Below are 21445 nucleotides of genomic sequence, written 5' to 3'. Positions count from 1 at the left end.
TGTAACGATGGAAGAAAGACTTCGGGAGAGGTGTCCAGTATAAGACGATATTACTGCCAAAGAATGTAGCTCCTCAGTAAAAGCAGGAGCTGCGGATGCCCCTCTCCCAGCACTTTCCAAAGGCACAAGATGCTCCGTGGGTTTCAGTGAATGAAATGGAAGTTTCTTCAAAGATTTTTGATCTTTCGTGTGCGGCCGCACTGTGCAGAAAGAGAAAAGGACTACTTGACACTCCACGGTAAGATGCGCCTGGCAAGATTGGAGCCGGGAATTACCCGTAAGGCGCGGGAAGCCACCCGCTAACTTTCAAAGCAAATAAATGATTTTAGTAGCCATCCAATCGAAACCATATCACAGTCAGTTGTGCTCCGTCACCTCTATTTCACAAGCCGGCAGGTAGTAGGCAGGATGTTCGTTCCTAGCTGGACTTGTATAGGGGATGAGCAAACAAATGTGAGTATCTCATATGTCCAGAGAATCCAGGGAAGCTTTCCACACGTAACCCTTGACGCGTTTCCTCCCCACATCGGGGGCTTCCTCAGAAGGGCGTGTGAGGAAAAGACCCGGGGCTTTACCTGGCTTCATCTGAGCTAGCACCATCTTCCTCTGGGGAGATCGGGGACTCCAAAGAGTCTGCCTCCTCCTGTGAGAGCCGGGGAACATTAGCCTGCGCTAGGTATAAGTCGTTTTTCTCTCGCAGTTGCGAATCCGTACTTGGGGGGCCCGTCCTGGCCAGATTGTAAAGCTTCTGGTGGAACTCCCGAAAACGATTGGCTATAGTTTTGGAACAGGTCAGCAGCCCTCCATTCCGAGACACCACCTGCGGGATTAAAGAATGTGCTCTCGCCTCCCTGAGTGCCAGTGCCAGGCACCTACTGGGCTTGTTTCCATGTTCGTAGTATAAACTTTTGGTCCTAAGCTGGCTCTTCTTTATCTTCCCTAACAAAAGGTCATTTAAGTGACGGCGCAGAGTCCAGAGCTCTGCTTCCACCTCTATCGCCTGTGCTTGTTTATGTTGCAGTTCCAGTTTCCGGATCTGGTCTAGTAACTCCAAGATAGACTTGGTCCGCTCCTTCTTTATACGAGAAGCCTGGGAGATAAAAACTCCCTGTATTTATGTGCCTCCCATACCACTAGGGGAGTGAATTCCGGAAAACAGTTTTGGTGGAACCTATTTTTTTTCAACTTGTTCAATAAATGAACATTTGGTGATTCTTGAAGGATCTTTGGTGTGCTGGTGACATTCATCAAATCTTATGCTTACGGCCGCGCCATCCGCAGTCATTCAAAGCACCGTCCCTTATCATTTGGGATTTCCGGTAAGGAGTGCAACAAGAACCTTAAAAACATTTTGGGACACAAAATAGGCCCAGACATTTTAGACTGAGCAGCCCAATCACGTGACCACAGACAGGCCCCGCCCCTCACAACAGTGGGCAGAGCCAAACACAGAAGCGCAATCGAGGGGCAGGGCCGACCACTAGTAAGTACAAGAGGGCTACAGCTGACACACATGCCTTGCTACAACCAATACACAAACCTTGCAACAATATAGGAAGCTTGCTATAGAGATGTTTTGTGATATCCTCAGTGGATCTCCACCTTCCCAGCTGTCCACCCACCACCGTCCTTCCCAGCACGGTGTACAGGTAGGTGCTCCTGCAATAGCGCTCATAGTGTTCCAGCAACGACGGCACGATATCACCTATTCTGTACACAGGTGAACCACAACACCACGTCACTGACAGCTTTTGGCAGGTCTTTCAGAGCCGAGACTCTATTGCCAGGAGCACAGGGGGCTCTCTAATAGGGAAAATTAGGTGGCTGCCTAATTTTCCTAAATACAGGGACAATATATATACAGTATAGACTCTATAGGGGGCAGGCAGGTATCGGGTAAATATGAGTCCATGGTGTACAAATGAGTATTCAGTAAGCAGAAACCTTTAATAAAAACATATTGTCATGGTATGATCACCCATATATATTAATATTACCCATCTTCTACCATGGTGTTACTTAAAGAGTATTCGGTGCATCCAGAGCCAGAACAGTTGGCTTCCTCCAGCCATCCTCAAAATCCTATAGGTGGACTGTTCAGGTGATGTCTAGCCTAGCAAACCTATTGAAAGGCAATGGATTTCCAAGAATGGTAGTGAAAAATGAGCGAGTGGTGGCATCTTCGCTGCCATACTCATCGGCCGTATGAGAAGTGGCACACCAGCCTCCTAGCACACTCAGCCTGCCCCACACCAGCCCTGGGATATGTAGCAGCAGACTGAGCAAATACCAGCAATACATTATACAGCAATGCAGAAGACCACCAGCTATAAAGGACTACAAATTCCAGCAATATATTATACAGCAATGCAGAATGGCACCGGTTTAAAGGAGTACAATTCCCAGCAAAACATTACACAGGAATGCAGAGTCTCCTCGTGACAGCCTTTACCCACCCAGAAACCCCTGTCACTCAGTACAGCCTCACCTGCAGCACCTTCTCATTGTCAGCTAGGTACTGGGAGAGAAAGTTTTCTGACCCGATTGCTGAATGATAGAGACAGGGACTCAGTGCTTGCTGCTGCTCGGAAGTCACCCGCTTTATAGCATGATAATACTGAAATTCGTTTATACCCGGACTTCTCAGTGGATGTACAGAGGTGTAGAAGATCCTTCCAAGATGCCCGCCGCCTTCTCAGGGTCAAAGGCCCCAGTAAGCTGTGGGTCGAGCATGACCCACAGCTGCAGCTAACGACTGGCTGGAAAAGGTACTCTGACTTTGCTACAGTTATCCTATTTCATATGCCTATGTCTAATGCCATTCTGGAGCTGCTGAATGGAATACCGTTTTCTGCCTTATTCTGGTGGGGATACCTTTTTGCGGCCTAATGGAGCCTGGGGATGGCTTGGGAGGGTATGTTTTATACATTTCAAATACAGTCCACTTTTATGAGCAGACACATTTCTCTGCCTCTCAGTACACTAAGACTTTGCTTTAATTATGTGTCTGCACCTTATAGGCCAATGTCATACATTAGCCTACTCCTCCTTATAAGGTGCAGGAACGCACTGGAGGCCCAGCAACCAAAAATGCATGCTGGGACCCCCTGTGCGTCCCCACATCCAAAATAGTCAAACTAGAAAAACATGGTACCTGCATGAATCTATAACCAGCCTTTATGGCAGGGTGCACATGGGAAGGCGTACAACAATACAAAACACAAAAAATCCAGCACTGGAGTGGAGTCCGTCCCTGCACCTTATAAGGAGGAGTAGGCTACCTCCTAGTACACCTGCATGCAGTTTATTGACTGCATTAATATGCTCACACTTGGAGACTCGTATAGATAGAGTTAGGACCACGCTTTGCAGAGGTGCCTTGGCGCGGCGGTGTGGCTTCTACATATTTTTGGCCAAAAGTTTGTGCAACTAAGGCTGGGTTCACATCTAGGCGTATTGAATATGCGCGTTTCGCGTCACGTGTTTTTACCGCGATTCGTGGTTAAAAACGCGCGACAAACGCGCGTTTCCGAGGGCTACTTGGCTGTATCCCAATGGAAACGCGAGACCAAAACTCCCCAAAGAAGTACATGTACTTCTTTGGGCGTAGGCCGTTTTGTAGCGCGTTCAGACGGGCAGAAATACGGAAAGGTGTGAACCATACCCATAGAAAACAATGGGATTTTCAAGTTTGTACGTTTTGTAGAGCGTTCATAGAGCGTTGAACGCGCAACAAAACGTAAAGGTGTGAACAGGGACTAAAACCTCTGTTTTTAACACATACTGTTGACAGGGTCATTTGTTTTGTTGCTGGCAGGTGAGCTGGCATTTTTTGTGTTTTGTATTGTTGTAAGCCTTCCCATGTGCGCCCTGCCATAAAGGCTGGTTATAGATTCATGCATAGTTGTTTGAAACAATGTAGATTGGCATATTAGTTTATACACCAGCGTAACTCCTCCCCCCTTTTTTTGCATCTATTCTCAAAGATCCTTGCTAATAGACTTCTCCCTTTTCTGGGCAAGCTGATCCACCCTGACCAGGTGGGCTTTGTGCCACGGAGAGAGGCTAAGGACAACACCATCAGAGTCCTTAACGCGATTCACTTGGCTTATACCAGGCGCATTTCTTCTATTCTACTTTCTACCGATGCTGGAAAGGCTTTCGATCGGGTTCAATGGTCATTCCTGCAGGCCACCCTGAAAGAGTTTGGCATACCAGACAACATGTGTTCGTGAATAGGGGCCATTTATTCAACACCTTCCGCTAGAGTGAAGGTCAACGGAACGTCCTCTGAATACTTTTCACTTTCCAATGGCACGAGACAGGGGTTCCCCCTACTTGTTTATCCTATCCCTTGAACCTTTTATTGTGCCGGATTAGAGCTCACCCCGATATATCGGGCATTTTGGAGGGCCCCCTCACCCACAATATAGCGGGTTACGGGGATGATCTCCTATTCTTGAGGACCCGACCTACGGTCTTGCTACCTAATTTGATGAATGAACTCTCTGCTCATGGGGAAGTCTCTAACTTCAAGATTAATTTACAGAAATCAGAAGCCCTCAATTTGACGGTTCTGACTCATCGCCTGGAGGCTCTAAAATCAGCCTTTGCTTTCCGATGGGCATCAAAGCATATCACCTACCTGGGAACTAAGATTACTCCGTCCATTGATGGGATATTTGAGACCAACTTTCCTCCCCTCCTGACTGAGTTCCATAAAGACCTAGCCACGTGGTCTAAAGGCAGCATTTCTTGGTTTGGAAGAAACACTGTGCTCAAGATGAACATGCTTCCACGTCTGCTTTACCTTCTCCAAAATCTACCAATTTCTATTCCAGTGTACTTTCTAAAAATAGTGCAGAGAGAGTTTGCTAGTTTCCTCTGGTCCAATGGTGCACACCGTTTGAACAAGACCCTACTAGCCTTACCGAAATCGAAGGGAGACATAGGCTTCCCGGATCCTCTCCGTTATCACCTAGTGGTTCACATGGCGAGGGTCTTCGAGTGGTGTAACCAGGCAACAGACAAACGCTGGATACACTTGGAGTAGACATCATCCCCCCTACCCTTGGCGGGCTTGCTCTGGACCAATCAGGTTCTGCCTCTGGAGATTATTACTCTTATTGGCTGCACGATCCGAGCTCTGCGAAGTGATGGTGCTGTGATCTCTTCCGGGACTTCACCTTCCCTTCTAACCCCGGTGATTGGCAATTCTGCCTTCCCACCGGGCCTGGAGGATAAGTCCTTTTCACGATTCTTACATGCTAACAAGTTCAGGATGGCTCACTTCTGGTCCTCGGGGATAGCCTCGGTAGACGAGTGCGTTAAACGTGTATCTTGTGAGCCGGTCTTAGCCGCGTTGTGCGGGGAGGATGCACCCGACTGCTCTGCCAGGTATTTTTTGATGGTAGTGGAGGGGGTTTTAGCGGCTCCCGAGCGCGTAGTTTTCTTATTCATAGTTTCAGTATGGGTTCAGCATGGGTTTAAGATGTGGGTTTTAGTGGTTCTTCTGAGTCCAGGATGTCTGATTAGCAGGTAGCGTGTTCGGAGCTCACGCTAGACTCAACTTAGCGCCGCCATGTACAAACTTTTGGCCAAAAATATGTAGAAGCCACACCGCCGCGCCAAGGCACCTCTGCAAAGTGGGGTCCTAACTCTATCTATACGAGTCTCCAAGTGTGAGCATATTAAGGCAGTCGATAAACTGCATGCAGGTGTACCAGGAGGTAGCCTACTCCTCCTTATAAGGTGCAGGAACGCACTGGAGGCCCAGCAACCAAAAATGCATGCTGGGACCCCCTGTGCGTCCCCACATCCAAAATAGTCAAACTAGAAAAACATGGTAACTGCATGAATCTATAACCAGCCTTTATGGCAGGGTGCACATGGGAAGGCGTACAACAATACAAAACACAAAAAATCCAGCACTGGAGTGGAGTCCGTCCCTGCACCTTATAAGGAGGAGTAGGCTACCTCCTAGTACACCTGCATGCAGTTTATTGACTGCATTAATATGCTCACACTTGGAGACTCGTATAGATAGAGTTAGGACCACGCTTTGCAGAGGTGCCTTGGCGCGGCGGTGTGGCTTCTACATATTTTTGGCCAAAAGTTTGTGCAACTAAGGCTGGGTTCACATCTAGGCGTATTGAATATGCGCGTTTCGCGTCACGTGTTTTTACCGCGATTCGTGGTTAAAAACGCGCGACAAACGCGCGTTTCCGAGGGCTACTTGGCTGTATCCCAATGGAAACGCGAGACCAAAACTCCCCAAAGAAGTACATGTACTTCTTTGGGCGTAGGCCGTTTTGTAGCGCGTTCAGACGGGCAGAAATACGGAAAGGTGTGAACCATACCCATAGAAAACAATGGGATTTTCAAGTTTGTACGTTTTGTAGAGCGTTCATAGAGCGTTGAACGCGCAACAAAACGTAAAGGTGTGAACAGGGACTAAAACCTCTGTTTTTAACACATACTGTTGACAGGGTCATTTGTTTTGTTGCTGGCAGGTGAGCTGGCATTTTTTGTGTTTTGTATTGTTGTAAGCCTTCCCATGTGCGCCCTGCCATAAAGGCTGGTTATAGATTCATGCATAGTTGTTTGAAACAATGTAGATTGGCATATTAGTTTATACACCAGCGTAACTCCTCCCCCCTTTTTTTGCATCTATTCTCAAAGATCCTTGCTAATAGACTTCTCCCTTTTCTGGGCAAGCTGATCCACCCTGACCAGGTGGGCTTTGTGCCACGGAGAGAGGCTAAGGACAACACCATCAGAGTCCTTAACGCGATTCACTTGGCTTATACCAGGCGCATTTCTTCTATTCTACTTTCTACCGATGCTGGAAAGGCTTTCGATCGGGTTCAATGGTCATTCCTGCAGGCCACCCTGAAAGAGTTTGGCATACCAGACAACATGTGTTCGTGAATAGGGGCCATTTATTCAACACCTTCCGCTAGAGTGAAGGTCAACGGAACGTCCTCTGAATACTTTTCACTTTCCAATGGCACGAGACAGGGGTTCCCCCTACTTGTTTATCCTATCCCTTGAACCTTTTATTGTGCCGGATTAGAGCTCACCCCGATATATCGGGCATTTTGGAGGGCCCCCTCACCCACAATATAGCGGGTTACGGGGATGATCTCCTATTCTTGAGGACCCGACCTACGGTCTTGCTACCTAATTTGATGAATGAACTCTCTGCTCATGGGGAAGTCTCTAACTTCAAGATTAATTTACAGAAATCAGAAGCCCTCAATTTGACGGTTCTGACTCATCGCCTGGAGGCTCTAAAATCAGCCTTTGCTTTCCGATGGGCATCAAAGCATATCACCTACCTGGGAACTAAGATTACTCCGTCCATTGATGGGATATTTGAGACCAACTTTCCTCCCCTCCTGACTGAGTTCCATAAAGACCTAGCCACGTGGTCTAAAGGCAGCATTTCTTGGTTTGGAAGAAACACTGTGCTCAAGATGAACATGCTTCCACGTCTGCTTTACCTTCTCCAAAATCTACCAATTTCTATTCCAGTGTACTTTCTAAAAATAGTGCAGAGAGAGTTTGCTAGTTTCCTCTGGTCCAATGGTGCACACCGTTTGAACAAGACCCTACTAGCCTTACCGAAATCGAAGGGAGACATAGGCTTCCCGGATCCTCTCCGTTATCACCTAGTGGTTCACATGGCGAGGGTCTTCGAGTGGTGTAACCAGGCAACAGACAAACGCTGGATACACTTGGAGTAGACATCATCCCCCCTACCCTTGGCGGGCTTGCTCTGGACCAATCAGGTTCTGCCTCTGGAGATTATTACTCTTATTGGCTGCACGATCCGAGCTCTGCGAAGTGATGGTGCTGTGATCTCTTCCGGGACTTCACCTTCCCTTCTAACCCCGGTGATTGGCAATTCTGCCTTCCCACCGGGCCTGGAGGATAAGTCCTTTTCACGATTCTTACATGCTAACAAGTTCAGGATGGCTCACTTCTGGTCCTCGGGGATAGCCTCGGACCTTTCAGAGCTCTCGTCCATGGTTTCAACTCCTCTGATGAGGTGGCAGACTATGCAGCTGCGCTCCTTTTTATTGAGCCTCTCGAGTGCGGACCCACCAAGGACTGACATATCGGCCTTGGAGGAGATATGTCTGCGCGGCGACTTAGTGGACCATGGCCTATCTAGAGCCCATGCTCTACTGGTCCTCACGCCCAATCACAATCCCCCCTTGTTCTTGACCAAGTGGGAACGAGACTTAGACTGCTCATTCTCCTCTACACAGAGGGAGTACAACCTACACTTTGCTCACAAGGCATCCATTAACAGCTCCATTCAAGAATCTGGATATAAGATCCTAACTAGATGGTACTATGTCCCAGCCACTCTACACAAAATGTTTCCGCAGACGTTGCCCTTATGCTGGAGGTGTGGCCAGGAACCTGGAACAATTTTACACATCTTTTGGTCTTTGGTACTCAACTTCGAGAGTTCTGGGATTCGATCCTTGGCATTACCCAACATCTCACTGGGGCGTCTCTGTTGGATTAGCCGGAAGCAGCGCTTCTACACCTCTCCCCGCTACCAAAGAAAAGGTACCGCATATTTCTGCTGATTCACTTGGTGAATGCTGCGAAGGCATGTATCCCTTTGTTTTGGAAGCGTTCAGATCCTCCAACACTCCAAGTATGGTTGCGGAAGGTGGATGAGTTGCGTGTCTTAGAGGAACTGACGGCTGCTTTTCACCATACGGAAACTAAATTCCGAGAAACATGGTTCTATTGGTTGGAATTTGTGGACTCCCCAGACTTTGGGGTCCTGATTGCCCAATAGCCAATACTGCCCCTCCTAGTGGTCATCACAGCCGTTGAGCCTGTGTACTTCTTGTTTGTCTCTGTCTATGGTTTTGATTGATAGGAATAGTCCACTATATATCTCCGTTATTTAGATTTACCGAGTTGTACAATGACGTGGGAGGTACATCCAGATAGCTGGCCACATGGTTGCCGATGTTAGGTCTCCCGACCAGCCTACCTTGCCCTAGAGAGAGTGCCCTCACGATGACCCATCTGGGAATCCTGTTGTTGGGCTTTTCCTTGTGTGTATAACCTTTACTTGCTAAATGTCTTGCCTGTCTTCTGTGTACCTGGACCTGCAAGTCCGCGTGGGTACAAATTTTTGTATTGAAAACTTTAAATAAAGAATTTATAAAAAACAAATAGGTTCCTATTTTTTGACAACTTGTTCAATAAATGAACATTTGGTGATTCTTGAAGGATCTTTGGTGTGCTGGTGACATTCTTCAAATATTTTGTGTCTCAGTCCGGCCCTGGTACCTATTACTGCATCTAGAGATTTTATGGTTATCTCCTCCTGTACTTTTGAATTATGAACTCATCTCAAGTCCTGCAGATTCTACATTTGCCTGGTTCATCCTGAGTCTGACAAGAAAACCAGGGCTAATATCATCGCACTCAACACCTCTGTGAAGTCGAAAGTAAGGCTGAGTTCTCACTGCTTTGAACACTTTTGTAAGTGGCCTTCTGTCGTACGAGCAATCTCACGTCTTTTTCATGTTGCTCATCGCTTCACAAACAGTTCTGGCAAATGCAGGGGGAAAATGCGCTTTTGCCAAGCCGCATTCAGGATGCCATTGTTGTAATGGCATGGCAGGTGCGTTTCAAGTTTTTGTTTACGCCTTTTGCAAATGCACGTTGAAGCCGGGGGTTTGTGCATTTGATGTGCAGACACCAAATGTGTAGGAACCTACCACAATTAAGGTGATCTGTCAAGCAGAAAGGGTCATCATCCAATGTGTCCAACATGAAGTGTACTCACATGAGATTGACAACATGTTAAAAGGACTAAACCTATCTAAAGAGAGCCCACTGTACAAGTTGATAATTGATCAAAACAAGTTACTTAGAGTCAGTGGTCGCAGAGGAAAGTCCAAATTGTTCATTAAAGAACAAAACCCCCTCATTCTTCCAGGATGCCATTACATTACTGCTCTGCTGGTTAGAGCAGTTTAGCACCAATTCCATCATTTTAAAAGAGGAGCAGTAAGGTCTGCAGGTTTTTGAATCGTTGGGATGAAAAGATGCATTTACTCCATACTTCAAACATGTGTCAAGTGTCAAAAACTATACGGAAAGCACCAACATCAACAGATGGCAGAGCTTCCAGACAACAGATTAAGCACTGAACCGCCCTTTGCTAATGTTGACATAGATGTTTTTGGCCCCTGGACTGTAGTTACACATAGGACTCATGGCAGAGATGTTAACAACAAATGTTGAACTGTTAATTTGCTTGAGCATCTGTGCAGTGCACATTGAAGTTAATCAATGGACTCTCTTGTTTCATTAATGCCTTCCGAAGATTTGTTTCTGTACAAGGACCTGTAAAGTTACTTAGATTGGACAAATTTTACAGGGGAAAAATCCTAGACTCAATCCTACTAGCCCTAAGGTCTTCTCAGCTCACTCATGAAATCTTAGTCACTCTTCTCAAAGAGGTGTCCACCATAATCAATGCTAGGCCACTGGTTCCTGTGTCCTTGGATCCAGAGTCTCCAGTGTTGCTCACTCCAGCCACTCCTCACACAAAAACTTGGGATAGTCACTATCCCAGGAATTTTGATTGCCCCACTGTTCACAAATGACAAACAGGTGCAACAACTTGCCAATGTGTTCAAGTTGTTGGAAAATGGAGTAGCTTTGCAACCTTCAAGGTTGCAGCAAATGGCAAACTAGCAAACTCAGCCTACAAGTGGGGGATATAGTTCTCCTGAAAGAGAAAGATGTCCATCACAACCATTGGTTTATGGGTCTTATTACAAAAATTATGCCAAGTAATGATGGAAAAGGTGCAGAAAGTAGAAGTCAAGGTAAAAAAGGAAGGTTCCTCATGACCTTACTTCAGGCCTATCAATGAACTGGTACTTCTACCCAAGGAGGAAGACGAGTATTCCAAGTCATCAATTTGATTCAAAAGGGACGTAAGAAGGACTTGTTCATGTTGCTGTCTTCCCCTCTGAAGATAGACTCATAAACAATCTTATGTTCTTGCTACAGGCAAGACCTTCAAGACCGGGCACCTGCAAGTGTAATGTTAATGTTTGCATTATTCTCCCTTGTTCTTTCCTTCCGTCTTGTTTTCACAGATGTTCCAGGAGAAGAGTCCTCATTCATAATGTTTGGACTTGAACTAAAGTTGTATTATTTAAAATCTTAGATTTCTACAGGGAGTGTCATGTTACACATGCTTTGTGATATGCCATTAAATATTATTTGCTTTATTTGTGTCTGGTATTGTCTTCACCCTTCCCCATAGTTCATTTTTTCTCTGTGTAGATAGCTCTTCATTATTTTCCAGTCTGCATCTGAGCCACAGGTCTTTTGCTAAGTGGATCACATTATGTTCTTTTGACCTACCCAATGTTCCCTGTTGTAAAGATCTGCACAGTTTGGATTAAACTTCTCAACACTCTTTAAGGGGTCACCTGGACTGAGTCACTGGGGTTGATTTACTAACCTTATAAACACGCCACGAACAAGTATACACCTCTGTAGTGTGTTCCCTCCCAGCATGATCTATTGGTGGAATCTAGACAACTTTGTAGTGTGTACACACCTAGCAGGTGTGTTGTGCAAAGCCCTGCAGGAATTGCAAGGTGATGTTGTGTAAATTAGCTCTACATTGTGTTGCTTGCGTTGATGAATGCAGGAATGTAAATGCATGAGCTAACCATTTTTGTCTAAACTGTGAAGCAGCATTATATATGCATCATGTGCATGATTTTTCAATATATGGCATTAGTGGAAATATGCTTTTAGAGACATTTTGGTTGATAAATACGTTTTGCTGTGTAAAAATCACACGCACCTAGTGCGTGCATGTGTTTAGGTTAGTAAATCACCCCCACTGTCTTCCAACACTGCTGAGATTGGGAGTTATTGCTATCTTGTCACAGCTGTCCGTTTCAGAGACCACATGAAAACATTTGATTTTGCAACATTTGACCTACAGAATGTCAGATTAAATTAAACAACATTCAATGTTGTTACATTCGACCTAGAGAATCCGTCAGATTAAAGTAGATAACATTCAATCTGTACTATTCGCACAACTCCTATTGAATTATACATAGTGTGAAATATAGCTTGCGAATGCAGCCACCGTAGCAACTGTTTCAAGCTTGATCCCGTGATGGAATACAATCTCAATACAAATTAGTGAACTAAATGTGAGATTGTAGTCCACCACGTGAGGGAGCTTGAAGTGGTAGCTACTTTACAACACAACCATGACCATGGATAACAAAATTAGCCACACTCCAGAAGGAAGGACAGTGTCCGCAAGAATTCAGAGATGATACACAAGTGATACACAAATATGGTACATTTTTGTTAACAGTTAAACTGATATTAAACTCAGCAGCTAAATTTCACAAATATATTCAAGTACCTTAACTATTAACAAAAATGTATCTTCTTTGTGTATCACTCAGCTGTAGATCCTCAAATCATCTCTGAATATTCTGACAATATTGTCGGGGTGCTTCCTGGCTGCAGCGTGGCTCTGCTCTGTTAGCATAAAGCAGCTATATACATATAGCTCTGCTACATGCAGATTTTGAGTCACAAGAGTACATTGGTAAATATTGCTGGGATCCTTCCCTGCTCAATCTTGGCTCTGCACTGTCAGCATAAAGCAGACAGTTGCCCACTATATTCTGACTTTGAGTAATGAAATACATTTGTAAATGTACTCCTGTGACCCAAAAGAAAAGTAAAGCCAAAAACAAATTTGGCTTTACTTTTCTTTCAAGACCATAAGCTTGAACAATGATCTGTCTGAGCCACCAAGAAATTGTGCTGGCTCCCTTTTACTAGGACCATCAGGAATTACAAAAATAAAGCAGTGGCTGAGAGGTAAAACCATACAGCATCAACTACATCCAGGCATGGAAAGGAGATCTCCTTCAACCACTTCATGACCGGTGCTGTTTACACCCCCTTCCTGTCCAGGACATTTTTCAATATTCAGCACTGCAGAACTTAGTTATTAGTAGTTATCGGAAAATAAAATGTTTTGGTTTTTTTACACAAAGTTGTCAGTTAATAAGATATTTCCTATACATAGCACAGGCATACTTAGATTTATACCCCAAAACATTTTCTGCTCCTCCTCCCGGGTATGGAGATACCACACAGGAGGATTTTTCAAAGCCTAGCCGCATAGAGGGGCCAAAAATCCAAGGAGGACAATGAGGCTTTCAAGGGGCATAAATTAATAATCTGATTCTCTGACTACCTATTGCATTTTTGGAGGCCCTGGAGTACCAGGATGGTAGAAACACACACAAAATGACCTCATTTTGGAAAGCAGACACCCCAAGGTATTTAATAAGTGACATGGTGAGTGTTTTGAAGATGTATTTTTGCCACAAGTTTTTTAAAAATGCAGGAAGAAAATTAAAATGTATTTTTTTTTATTCGCAATTTATAGGCTATTATTAACACATAGCATAGGCATACTCAGAATTATACCCCAAAACACATTCTGCTATTCTTCCCGAGTATGGGAATACCACATGTGTGTTCAGGTGGCTCCAGATGACTATCTTTCCCTTCATACACACAGAAATCATATGTGTATCCTGTGTCTCTTTCACAAAGCTTACTCAATACCTGGCACATTTGCTGGGAGATATTGTTTTATAATAAGCCTGCCTGTGAAATGAATGAGGGATTCACTGAGAGTGTACGATTTTAGTGTGTGTCACTTTAATTTCTTAATGTGGATGATCGATGTGAAGCTCTCAATCTCCTCTCTCACATCCGAACGGTGTGTGAGAGATGAGATGAAGACAATGCTGCAACCCGCAGCCATTGTTTACACTTTTGACAGCTGTGATTTGTCACAGCTAGATCACAAGGCCGATTTTACTGGCTATATACCTTGTTTTGGTCTGTCTTCCCCGTGAGAAAACATGGGGGTGCGCACGAGTGGGGTTGGGGAGAATGTCTAAAAAAGCCCATCTGCATTCAGGAAGCCGCTGTCTAACCGTTTAATTACAAAGGCCGGACAGCAGGTAGTTAATGTAATGGAACCAGACAGAGGTGACAGAAGCACAATGTCCTGGTTGAGGTAAAAGGCTGAAACTATCTTAAAAAGAAAGGAATCTCTAGGCCTCCACACGACCTCATCCTTGTGTTGGGTTCACACCTTTTTCCGGACCAGATCTGGATCTGGTGCATTGCATTTTTGCCACGATTTTGCCGCGATTGGAATTTGATTTTTTTTAGCTTAAAATGGGTCTTACAGGTGCGTTTCAGACATTTTGATGCGTTTTTGATGCGTTCCAGTGCATTCCAGACCAGAAAAAATAGGACAAGCAGTATTATCCTGGTCTGGAACGAAATGCGCTGGTGGTTCATAAATAGCATAGGGATAACATTGGGATGCATTTTGAGTCTGGAGGTAATCTGGATGTGGTGTGAATGGACCCTAGACTTTACAGGATAAGGCTGCCAGTACAGGCAAACTCCTGGCAGTTGTGGTGGCAACAAGGAGCACAGCCTTGTAAGAGGATGATAGTTTCAACAGTTGATCTTTGACATGCCGAAAGAACCACATTTAAATTCCACAGAGTCACAGGTGGTTGAACAGGAGGAGCCACATAAGGCACGCTGTGTGTGTGGGCAGCACAGTGGCATAGTGATTAGCCCTTCTGCCTTGCAGCACTCAGGGTCCCTAGTTCAAATCCCAGCCAGATCACTATCTGTATGGAGTTTGGATGTTCTCCCTGTTTCCTAGGGTACTCCATTTTCCTCCCACACTCCAGAGACATGCTGGTAGGTAACTGGCTCCTGTCTAAATTGGCCATGTATGTATGTGAGATAGGGACCTTAGATTGTAAGCTCCTTGTGCTGCGTAAATTGTTGTTACTATATAAATACCTGAAATAAATACATTTAAAAAACAACACCCTGTACCAAACTCTTAACCAATGATTAAGAAGCTAGCAGCCTTTGAAATAAGATCACAAGGGCCGAAATTTGCTCCTTTATGTTACTCGGGGCCAAATGCAAATCCAGGCTTGACTGCATAAAAGGTTATGATTCTTCCTGCTGAGTATTTCCTGGAGTGAAATCTTTCCTCGTACCACGCAAAATAAGCCTTCCATGTGTGATGGTAGACAGCCATGCCGTTAAAGCTAGCAACCATGAAGCAGGGCATATGCCAGAAGACTGACCAGGTCAGACAACAATATCTGTCTGGGCAAGTTTGGTGCAAGAAGAATCATTGGAATGCCACCATTTCAATTCTGCAGAGTAGATAAGGAAGGAGGTTCCAAGGAGGAAATGCTGCACTGATCCCATGGAGTCCCCAGAGCATCCACAGTTTGCTGTTGAACCTGGAGGCCAGGAGGTCCACATCCAGTGTCCTCCATTTGTAACACGGATCCTGAAATACTTCTGGATATACCAACCATTCCTCCAAGTCCACATGCTGCCTCAGCTGAGGTAGTTTGCTTACCATTTGAAATGTAAATAGTGGACAAGGCTGGAACATGGAGTTCTGCCCAAGCAGGGATCTTTTCTACCTTCCTCAATGATTGATGTACATCTGATTGGACAACCTTCCAGTAGAGGTGCCCAACAACTAAATTGCTTGGAGCTCCAGAATGTTCATGAGGAGACAGCATTTCTCTAGCTACCTAGCCCGCTGTGCCAAAAAGGTTTCCAGGATTTCTCCCCAGCCTTTCAGTTTGGCATCAATTGTTAGGATTTTCCAGGAGAGTGGAGAAGGAACCAATGTATCCCATCAGTGACATAATTTTGTGTTGTAGGAGTCTGGAATGAAACAGAACAAATGCAACTGCCTCAAATGAGGCTACCATCAAGTCACGAAATCTCAGGCAGGACCACAGAATTGGACAACTCCTGGACTGTAGAGTCCAACTGTGGGAGTGAAGGGTCAGAAGTTTTTCTTGGAGAACTGCAGAACACTTGGGCTGCGGAAGACAAACCAAAAGGTAGGAGTACAAACTGGTAGTGTTGACCACTCACAGAAAAAGGGAGCCTTTTTGCACCATGCAAACTTTTTGGACTTGACTGAAGACATTTAAAACCTTAGACCCAAAGTGCTCCCTTTTTGTTTTGGAACAGTAAATGGTTTGGAGTAAAAACCCTGTAACCTTTCTTTTGTTTGGAACAATACCAAAATTCCTTTGTTCAAAAGATTTGCAGGTTTGCAAGTCTGTGTGAAGACACAGGCAGGTTGGACAACATAAAGTGGGGAGGGGGCAGACAGCAGAACTCTAACCTATCACCCTTGGAAACAACTCTCTTACCCAGTTATCCAAGATGCTTTTAGTGCAGGCTGTGAAGGCCAACAGATGTCCCCCCACTTTGGCAAATGTTCATGCTAAAGAGGATTTGTCTGCAGGTTTAGGGGATTTAGGGGCCCAAGGTTTGCAATTGAACCGAGTCTCTGGTTTGAGTCTGGCCTTGGGATTTGAAGTCTTCCAGTAACCAAAGGAACTCGGCTTCAGAGGGGAAAGAAGTTTTCCCACTTTGAGGCTTAGGCATCTTCTGACAGGACAAATGAGCACTTTTACCACCAGTAACATTCGTAATCAGGGTGTCAAAAAAACACAAACGAGACATTCACCATCAAAAGAAATGCGCAGCATGCATTTTTTACATTGTTCTGCAGACATACATTTCAGCTAAAGGGAATATTTACTAATGGGAGACGCATTTGGGAAATAAGACAGATGTTATCGACTAGCTCATCTATGCAATAGTGAAGGGCAGAAGCCAAAAGCTCTGAGCGCTCTACAAATAAAAGGTCAGTAAGGATCATTTGACATAGGTTTATTCCATTCTCCTAAAGGTTTACAGACTGACATGATGGCTACGACACGTTACAAAGTAGGGCTTGCCAGCAAAAGCAATGGTTTGAAAAGGGTTTCCAAACCTTTGCCAATGGGATCCTTAAACACTGGTGCATCCTCTACAGGTATGGGCAGTGTTTTTTAAGGCAATCTTGTTAATTGGCCTATAAAACCTAGCATATCTTGGTCTAACTTTTCCCTAGAGACAGTTGTGAGAGGCACCAAAGAGTGTATGACTTAAGCAGGAGACAACAATCAAGGCTGTCCACACCAGGTCCCTGAGAAAGAACACTGCAATTCAACAAAGGACTGTTAGTGGATCAATCCAATGCAGCAGGATTTCTCCCCTTGGGTTTGGGATCCAACATGTCGCACTGCTTAACAGAGTTAAGAACTTAATTGAGAACACCAGGTAAAAAATGTGGGTACTCATAAACCAGCTGATGAAAGCAGTAGAGGTTCATATGACCAGGAGTGAAAGGGTATGTCTTTTTCAAATAAGTAATGTGTAATGACAGGAAGATGCTACCTCACACTGAAAAGGTGGGAACAGAGCTCGCAGTACACGCATGCAACACTTTCACTGGTTATGCAGCACTTAATTCCTTCATATGTTAACCTTGATGGCGCCCAATGGTTCAAATAAATGTAGTAGCTCCCAAAGTTTTGTGTCCTCATTTAAAATGTTTTCAGAGACTTGGTCCCACCAGAGGCTTTGCCATGGCTGGAAAGCTCTTTTCGGCTAACTTACACAGTACACAGAGGTCTGGAAAGCATTACAAGCAGAGTCCAGTGCTCGATGGTTACATTACAGGACGGCCCCACAATTTTGGGTCCAGATACAGCCTCCAAAAACTATTTCTGAGGATACACAGATCCAGACCCCAGCAGAGCAGCATGTAGAACTCATGAGAAAAAAAAATCTAGTCAAAGAGAAAATAGCTAGTAAAAATAGTTAAACTTTTCTCAGTAGAGAAAAGACACCCATCCTAGTAGGACACTAGAAGAAAATTGAAGCATGCTGGGAGTGGAAGACGTTATACCTGGATGGCCACTGTGGTTTGCCAGTGTCCAATTTCTCCTGTCTCTGAACAACTTAGTCCTGTGTCTCTAATGAATGAGCAGAAAAAAAACATTGTAGCATGTTGATCCACAAAGTTATCCAATCACTTCAGGGAATACAAAATAAATTGTTTATGTTTGTTTGAACAAATTGACCACACTTTATGTTTTTGGCCTTCCACTGATTTACTTGTGGTTTTAGGATTTCCTTTTTTTTTTTTTTTGGTTAAACTTGATGGATATGTTTCTAACCTGACTAACTACATAACTATGTAACTTAGGAACGGCGCAGAGCTGAACGTGCTGAGCAACAAAGGTTTAGAACTGAAAAAGAGCGGGAGAGACAAGCCAGAATGGCGGTAAGAAAAACTATATAATCAATATTCACTTGGACAACAATGTAATACAGTATGACAAACCAAGGATTGTAAAATTTAATATTGACTATTTGGAACATTGAAGTGATTTACTTCTGGTGGAAAGTAACTCTTAAACAGGAAAAAGAACTAGGCAGGGAATTCTTCAGGAAGGGGAACAAAGCTTTCACTCACCTGTGAAAAAGGAAATTATTACATATCCTCAGGTTGTTAAAGAAAACACTTAGTGACATTAAACTTTTTTTTTGCTGTAGGGACTTACCTTAAGTGATGCCTCTTGATCTGATCATTTTCTTCCTTCCAGTAGTTTCCAGCACTCCCTCCAGCATTGGTGCTGGTCCCTGATTCAGTGCAGACTCTTCGGGTCCCACGTTGTCTGTCGGACGTGCACGCTCACGGCTGCAAGCATTGACTTCTATTGAGTCTCTCCTCTTCTCCCTGCCGGTGATCTCTACTGCGAATGCATCCGCCCAGATCTTCCTGCATGGTAGTTCAGAGAAGCTGGATGCTGCAGTTGGGAGCGAGCAGTAGTGACAGAGCTAAGTATTTACTTATTTGGTCACCTTTTTTATTTTTTAAAATGTTTTTGCAAATATCTAATGCTTGCCAGCAGTAGATATATGTAAAAAAAATAAGACTTTAATTCTACTTTAATACTTAAATGATTGCTTCTCTTTTTCATGATTAAATGTTATTGATGCTTTTTTTTTTTTTTGGTTAAACTTGATGGATATGTTTCTAACCTGACTAACTACATAACTATGTAACTTAGGAACGGCGCAGAGCTGAACGTGCTGAGCAACAAAGGTTTAGAACTGAAAAAGAGCGGGAGAGACAAGCCAGAATGGCGGTAAGAAAAACTATATAATCAATATTCACTTGGACAACAATGTAATACAGTATGACAAACCAAGGATTGTAAAATTTAATATTGACTATTTGGAACATTGAAGTGATTTACTTCTGGTGGAAAGTAACTCTTAAACAGGAAAAAGAACTAGGCAGGGAATTCTTCAGGAAGGGGAACAAAGCTTTCACTCACCTGTGAAAAAGGAAATTATTACATATCCTCAGGTTGTTAAAGAAAACACTTAGTGACATTAAACTTTTTTTTTGCTGTAGGGACTTACCTTAAGTGATGCCTCTTGATCTGATCATTTTCTTCCTTCCAGTAGTTTCCAGCACTCCCTCCAGCATTGGTGCTGGTCCCTGATTCAGTGCAGACTCTTCGGGTCCCACGTTGTCTGTCGGACGTGCACGCTCACGGCTGCAAGCATTGACTTCTATTGAGTCTCTCCTCTTCTCCCTGCCGGTGATCTCTACTGCGAATGCATCCGCCCAGATCTTCCTGCATGGTAGTTCAGAGAAGCTGGATGCTGCAGTTGGGAGCGAGCAGTAGTGACAGAGCTAAGTATTTACTTATTTGGTCACCTTTTTTATTTTTTAAAATGTTTTTGCAAATATCTAATGCTTGCCAGCAGTAGATATATGTAAAAAAAATAAGACTTTAATTCTACTTTAATACTTAAATGATTGCTTCTCTTTTTCATGATTAAATGTTATTGATGCTTCAAAGTGTATTTCCACTTCTGCAATCAAATTTGAGAAAACCACACTTTGTTATATGTTTCTAGTCATACAGCATACTTGAGAAATATTTTGTTAACAATTATTTCTCACCATTTAGATGTGTCTGTGTAGCAAGCCTGTGCAAGCTTCTGTCCTAGTTTTCCAAGTGATAGGACCTCTGCTTGTCCTCATAAAAAGACTAGGAACAAACTCTGCCTTCCTTTTATTAGCATGCAATGCCTCTAGTTTAGACATGTGCGATTCGTTTCATTGTGAAATTCGGACGCATTTTTGGAAATTCAAACATTTGCATGCATCCGAATTTCCGAACGCAAATATATAACGAATCCGAATGTATCCGATAATGTAAATTTCGGATGCATCTGAATTTCTTTCCGAATTTCATTCATTACGAATAAACTTTTGTTGTCAAAAGTCATTATATACTCCAAAGGAGTCATTTCCAGCAATGATTTCTGAAAGGTTAGGATCCACCCCAACTACTGTAAATTCTTGCCAGATTTGGGTGTTCCTCAGGGGGTATTTGGTACTGCCCAGATGCAGGACCCCACTTTGGCTCGGGAACGTGAACAGGTTGTAGTGATAGATGGGATTCACCAAGAGCCAGGTGCAAATGAGCGGTGGCCACATTTTTCAGTATGTAATGATTTGCTCTATCGGGTAACCAAAGTAAGAGAAGATGTGGTAGAACAATTGTTGTTACCCCAACAGTCCAGACAAAAGGTTCTCGACCTGGCCCATAACAATGTTTTAGGAGGACACCTAGGAATCAATAAGACGGATCACAGATCACTGCCCAGTTTTACTGGCTAGGCATGAAAGCAGAAATAAAGAAATACTGCACCTCTTGTCCCACCTATTAGTTAACCGCTCCAGTGACTCAGGTCCGTAGCCCTTTGGTCCCTCAGCCCATAATTGAAGTTCTGTTTGAACGGATAGCAATGGATATAGTGGGTCCCCTGGTAAAGTCGGCTCGAAGTCACTCCTACATACTGGTGATCCTCGATTATTCACCCGATATCCTGAAGCACTACCCCTATGGAATACCTCCTCCAAGACTATTGCCCGGGAGTTATTCCAGGTGTACAAGGCCGGGATTCCTAAGGAGTTATTAACGGATCAGGGCACACCGTTCATGTCGAGGGTTAGGGCAGATGTGTGCAAGCTGTTCCAGATTAAACAGCTGCGCACCTCAGTCTACCATCCACAAACGGACGGCTTGGTAGAACGCTTTAATAAAACCCTTAAGTCCATGCTTAAGAGAGTGGTACAAAAGGATGGGAAAGACTTGACTTGCGGGAGCAGCTACATGGTCTGCATCTCTGTCGCTCTTTCAGTGAATGCTGGCCGAAACGATTGCAGACCTTACTAATCAATCAACCACTGGAGCACCAGGGATCAATGTGCCTCCTCACAGCCTCCTCCCTGCAAAAAGGTAAGCAGGAGGTGGGCTCTGTAGTTTATTAGTTTATTTTACGTGCGGGGGGGACTGGGATTGTTATAAAAAAAACTATA

The 21445-nt window shown here is 44.2% G+C and overlaps 1 protein-coding gene across 1 annotated transcript in view; it reads left to right on the top strand.

The window, feature by feature from the left end:
• The window catches only part of TNNT1 (troponin T1, slow skeletal type), a 157013-nt gene that overhangs the window by 30679 nt on the left and 104889 nt on the right, over positions 1-21445 (top strand). Inside the window, exon 5 of the mRNA XM_018568265.1 lies at positions 18245-18322. Coding sequence (XP_018423767.1) covers positions 18245-18322 — 78 coding nt within the window. The remainder of the gene's footprint in view (positions 1-18244; positions 18323-21445) is intronic.

This window comes from Nanorana parkeri, unplaced genomic scaffold (genome assembly GCF_000935625.1).
Source record: "Nanorana parkeri isolate BGI_ZX_2015 unplaced genomic scaffold, ASM93562v1 scaffold1164, whole genome shotgun sequence".
In the NCBI taxonomy this organism is placed as follows: Eukaryota; Metazoa; Chordata; class Amphibia; order Anura; family Dicroglossidae; genus Nanorana; species Nanorana parkeri.
Note: the sequence above shows the minus strand (reverse complement) of the source record. Positions and strands in the feature narration are given on the sequence as shown.